The 5,711-nt window shown below is 30.0% G+C and overlaps 1 protein-coding gene across 1 annotated transcript; it reads right to left on the reverse strand.

Annotated features, from left to right (window-relative positions):
• Positions 1-1,003: 1,003 nt before the first annotated feature.
• Positions 1,004-4,211, reverse strand: LOC107851773 (E3 ubiquitin-protein ligase APD2-like). Its single transcript, XM_047407352.1, has 5 exons — positions 4,061-4,211; positions 1,868-2,696; positions 1,668-1,737; positions 1,262-1,562; positions 1,004-1,162 (listed from the first exon to the last, which is right to left on the reverse strand). The coding sequence occupies exons 2-5, from the start codon at positions 1,943-1,945 to the stop codon at positions 1,084-1,086; spliced, it is 528 nt and encodes a 175-aa protein (XP_047263308.1). The 5' UTR covers positions 1,946-2,696; positions 4,061-4,211; the 3' UTR covers positions 1,004-1,083.
• Positions 4,212-5,711: the final 1,500 nt, after the last annotated feature.

The raw sequence follows: 5,711 nt of genomic DNA on the forward strand, positions 1-5,711 counted from the left end.
AAAAGATATTTCCTTCATCTTCTTTGCGCAACTCTTACTTTTCTAGTTGAACAACCTCTCTTTTCCTACAGATATCTCCCAAATTTGTCTTGAAGATTTCCACGTCGCAAGTTTTTGAAGTGTCAAAGAAACGAAAAGAAAAGGTTGAGAGAGAAAAAGGTATAATGATAAAGAAATTTGCGTGAAGAAATAAATTGGATAAAATTTTAAGAAGAGTGAGAGAGAATGAAGTTTTAAAGCTATTTAAGGGAATATTGTTTTCGATTATAAGATACAAATTTTAAGCTTGAAACATGAATATCAACTATGAGGTGCCAAAATTCTCATATTGTTATAGTCTTGGTCGACAGAGTCGTTACTCGACACCTATTGCTGGTGGGAGATGGCAGTATCCTGTGGAGTTTGTCGAGGGTGCGTGTAAGCTAAAAATGAGGTGCCAAATTCATAAACTTGAGTTATTTTATGCTACTATTAGTGGACCAACTTATCATACAGTGTTAACTTCTCGATCTTTTCCCAGTAACTTTTGGGCAGCGTGCCAAAGGCCCATGATGAAAAATCACTGCGGGCTTAAATAGCTAAGCACTCTGGTAATGTGTTCTTGGGATTTACCTCTTCCTATTATACAATTCTTCTTATAGCATTTCCAAATGACACTCAAGTAAATTAGTACCAATGAGTGTCCACATCACACACACAGGAAATCAGTTCTATGGATTCTCAACAACAACTGCCTCCAACATCTTCACTTTGTTTTGAAAAGAAACAACATTTTTGTAACTTCAGAACTCAATGTAGAAACTAATCCTACGTCTTTGTAATTTGTAACATAATAGATGTATGCAGTACTATGATATCTCAGACGTTTGCTCCCCTTCTAACTCTATTTTGCTATATCTTCCTTTACGGAAAAAAAAAAAAACAACGAGTGTCCACAGATAAACATGTTTTACCTATTCCGTATGGAAATTGCAAGTCAGCAATTTGCAATTAAAAAAAGGTATAGGAATGAATATAAACATTGTTGATTTAAAAAGATCCAAGTGCATTGTTTACATTAATTACCCAAGGGAAACATTGAGCTTATGCAAGAAGCACTCTTCTTACTCTCCGAATTGGTTGCCTGCAAATTGGACAATTCTTGTTTTCTTCCTCAGTTATCCTGCATATCAAGAGAAAACATTAATCCCCACTTCAACGTATAAGTTTTTACACTGACAGACAGTGCATATAACTTAAATATTCCGGCTACATATATTACCTCTTGGCACATGAGTAACAAGTAGCACAATGGCCACAAGGAATGAAGAAGCAGTTTCGTTTCTCGTCATAGCAAACTATGCATATGTTTTCATCATACAAATCATCTGATGAACTAGAACGACTGCAATAATTTCCTGATTCCAAATCATCTTCATCACACGTTCCATATGTTAAAGAAGCACTTGCTTTCGATATTAAGCTGTCCGTCTCTCTTCTTGTAGTATCATCAATTCTTGTCATTTCGCGATCACAAACTCCAAGTAATTTAATTAGTAACGCCACAACCATCAACAGCACCACTGAAAAAAGATATTTCAAATTAGAATGTTAATTCCACACAGTAACAATAGTATTAAATTAGCATATGATTTCTGTGTCTTGCAAAAAAGACTATAGAAACTTACGGATAACAGAGGAGTAGACAACCACATTAAGAATGTACTCTATTGCAGCCTGTCGTATATCTTGATCTTCCTGTGATATTTCAGCAAGATCAAGAAAATAAAACTGTCGGATGATAAAACTGAGTAACAGTCGAAATTTTTAGATGAGACGGTCACAACGGTGTAAGGTAGGTAGGTAGGTAGGAAAAAAAAGGCCTTACCTGATTTAAAGAAATCACGATGTGGTATTGACTGAAATTGAGTTGAATTGGACTTGGTACTAGTTGATTTGGAGACATGTTTCTTTAAGGTTCTGCTTTTTCTAGGGTGAACTACAATTTGCCTCTTTCTGGATAAGTTGATTGAGTTGTAATTAAGTGCAACTCAAGGCATTAAGTTGAAAAAAAAAAGAGAAGACTTGAAATACAGTTGCAGCTTTCGTAGAGATTACGGAAACACTTATTCTTCGATGACTTTGATGGAAGCTTGTAATAATATAGAACGTTGTGCCTTCTTTATGTTCACTTTCACAGTCTTGGTTTGCACTATATAAAGTGAAATTCCCTCGAAAAGAAAAAGGGAAGTCCTTCCTTCTTATATTTATTTTTATATTAGTTGAACCTCTTATCAAAAATATTTATTTTATTTTCATTATTCAAGTTCAAAAATCAAAAGAAATTTATTGTATTTTGTTTGTACTATGCCTATCATTAAATAATTATGTAAGGTGTAAAAATTCAAATTTATATTTTTAATGCATAATTAATAGAATTACTTTAGAAAAATAAGTCTCTATTAGATATTTTTCTTAATAGAGTATCAAACAAATAAGAGTCAACTAAAATAAAACGAAGAGAGTACCAAGTAACATGTATTATATTTTAGGCAAAATGACTTTCTGGACTCTTACTATGTCGGTTTTGTAAATTGGATACTTCTACTTACATGTTTGTCATCTGGACCCCCGAACCCACTAAAAACTAATATTTTAAACCCTTTTTTGGTGAGTGTAACACACTCTCCCCACGTCAGCTGTCACGTCCGCCTCATCTGTCACGTCATTAAAAAATAAAAAAATTTAAAAATAAATAAATAAATAAATAAATAAAAAGTATTACATTAAATTTCAAGTCATTTTTAAAATGCTAAATAACAAATTAAATTTTAAAATTAATTTAATTAAATAATAAAAAATTAAATAATCATGTTTTTATTTTTGCTCACAAATTAAACATCAAATTCATTCCAAATAATAAAAATTCTTCTCCAAATAATTTAAATTTTTAACTATAAATTCATATATACAGACATAATAAATTTTTGATTTTTAAATTTGAATATCTTTAAAAAATTCACAAAAAGTTTAATTTTTTTCAAGCAAAATTCACTAATTTTTTTTCAATATTCACTATCACTCACTTTCAATTCAAATTTAAATTTTAATAATAACAAAAAAGATTTCAATTTAAATTTAAATTTTTATTCAAAAAAAATAAAAAGAATTGAATTGAGGGAAAATTAAAATAAAAAATAAAAAATAAAGGTGGTGGAGATGGGGGCTGGAAGAGTGTTGGGGTGGGGTGTGGGGGCTGGGGGTGGGGACGGGGATGGTGTGGGGAGGGGCTGGACGGGCCTGGTGAGGTGTGGGGGGGTGGGGAGGGAAAAAATATTTTTATTTTTTTAAATTTTTAAAAATATTTTAAAATTATTTCTAAATTTTTAAATTATTTTTAATTTTTTAAAAAAATTTAAATTAAAAATAATGGAGGGAAAAAAAGGACTTTTTTAATTTTAATATTTTTTTAAATTATTTTAATGTAAAATTGACCAAAAATTGACCTCCACTCGTACCCCAGACGAGTGGCTACACTCTCTTTATCCTAGTCACCATTTCAATGCCACATTGGCAAGGTCAACGGTCAAAGAGTGTAAAATGTTACTTTTTAATGGGTTCAAGGGTCCAGATGACAAACATGTAAATAGAAGTGTCCAACTTACAAAACTAACATAGTACACGGGTCAAGAAGGTCATTTTGTCTATATTTTATTTTATTTGGCTTTTATTGATTTTACAAAAAAAAAAAAAAAAAAAGATGTATTTTATTAAACTAGACAAGAGCGAGAAAGTGAAAGTTCCTACGAAGGGATTAAAAAAAAAAGTATTTTACTTAACCGAGTACTAATGAAACTGCATGACTAGATTTTCAAAAATAATATCCAAGCAAAGGGATTGCGTATTACCCAAAAATTCACCCTAACTCAACAAAAAGACATGATAAACTTAAAGTTAAAATTAGGAAACTTCAGCTTGGGAAAAAACAGATAAAGTTTTATGTCTCCTACGAAAAGTAATATATAAAAGCAAAGAATAGAAGCAGACAGCTCCACTTAAAGATACTATAAAGAATCCAAACCTGAATGTTTTTTTCCCGAGTTGGGTTTTTTATAAAATGAAATGGCTCCACTCAAAATCCATAGAGAAAACGAGAGTAGCAAAACGGCAAAATTGCAACTTGGAAGCATACGTTACTTCGCAGAGGAGGCTTTATAATTAGGAATGGTAGATAATATGTCTCTGTCAAATATCAACAGACCGTAATAAGCCAAAACCAATGTTATCTCCGAGTGGTAAATACTTTTTCATTTTTAAATAGATGTTTTGAATTTGAGTCTATTGTGTACGAAATCACTTTTTTTTAGGAAATAATTTATTCTTACAGGAGACTTTTTGCAAATTTAATTAAAATCAAATTTCAATTCCGATATCAACCATCAAATTAAAAATGGAAAAACTTATAAGGGAGGGAAAAAGACAAAGCACATGTAATATTGCTTTTCTCTGGATTATTCCTTTACATCAGCTTCGAAGAAAAAATGTTTTTGACCAAAAAAAAAAAGATGCCCTCCTCAAACAGAGTAATTATTTAGTCAAAATAATTAGTACATTACTTTTTAAGTTCAATATAAGTAAATTATTATTATTTTTATAGTCTAAAATTAATGAATTATTCTAAGTTGAAAAATGTGTTAATTCTATCTTTTCAGAATTGTCCTTTTTTATTTAAATATAATCTTCAACTACTTTTAAATCTTAAATAATGAATATCTTACTTTAAAAAAGAATTTGGAAAGAATCAAAAGAATAATATTCACTAATTACCTTTAATTAATATATTTAAATATCATTCTTTAGCCAACGTAACACATTAATCTATTTTTGTACTCTTAATGCCTCCATTTTAGGTGGAAAACTCTGTTTAATATTTTTGACTTTTTGAGTCCTACCCGCTACACTTCCCCCCCCCCCCCCCCCGCCCGTCTATCTTTTCTGTTTATGAAGTTACTTGTTATTTAAATAAATTATCAATACTTATTTTATGGCCTGTTGATATGTTGGCCCCACACTTTAGCAACAAATCAATTACACCACCAAGGTATAGTTTTGACCAATTTATTTTTCATCTTAATTCTCCATTTGTTCACTTTAAATTATTTATTATATTAAAGATAAATTTTTAATTTTACTCATCTACTTTAGTATATTAAAAAAAGAAAGATAATTTCATTTTTTCTATGACTATTCATGTCAAATCACTTTTCACGTTCATTAACGACTATACATCAATTATTATAAGTATTACTCATTCAACACACATTTTATTTGATATTTCTTAAAATAAATGGACAAATATAAATGGACCATATAGATTGGTCCAATCAATAAATTCTATCAAATAACAAAAAGACAGAGGAGTTTTATTCTCCTTTTCGTACAACAGAAAAAAGAAAGCAATAATAATGGTCCTACTCCAACATCTATGTTCAATTTAAACCAAGATAATATAGGGCCGAAATGCCTAGATTTTTTGTGTCGATCCTCCAATCAATAAAAGCATTGGAGATATAAGCTATTCCCGACGTCTTAATTTATTTATCTTATTTTTTTCAGTCTATTTCAAATAATATATATCTTCTACTTTTTTTCATATAATATGCTTTAGGTTGTAAGATTAAAAAATATTTTGATACGTTCTAGTTTTTTTAGTTTAAAACCACGAGATTCAA

The sequence above is a fragment of the Capsicum annuum genome, chromosome 2, assembly GCF_002878395.1.
Source record: "Capsicum annuum cultivar UCD-10X-F1 chromosome 2, UCD10Xv1.1, whole genome shotgun sequence".
NCBI lineage: Eukaryota > Viridiplantae > Streptophyta > Magnoliopsida > Solanales > Solanaceae > Capsicum > Capsicum annuum.

Excerpts from the sequence above, each read along its gene's own strand:
- LOC107851773 (XM_047407352.1), bottom strand. The coding sequence starts at position 1,945 with ATGTCTCCAAATCAACTAGTACCAAGTCCAATTCAACTCAATTTCAGT. Across the intron at positions 1,563-1,667 it reads TGTCTACTCCTCTGTTATCC|TGGTGCTGTTGATGGTTGTG; the intron begins GTAAGTTTCTAT and ends ATCTTTTTTCAG. Across the intron at positions 1,163-1,261 it reads TGTTACTCATGTGCCAAGAG|GATAACTGAGGAAGAAAACA; the intron begins GTAATATATGTA and ends CTTGATATGCAG.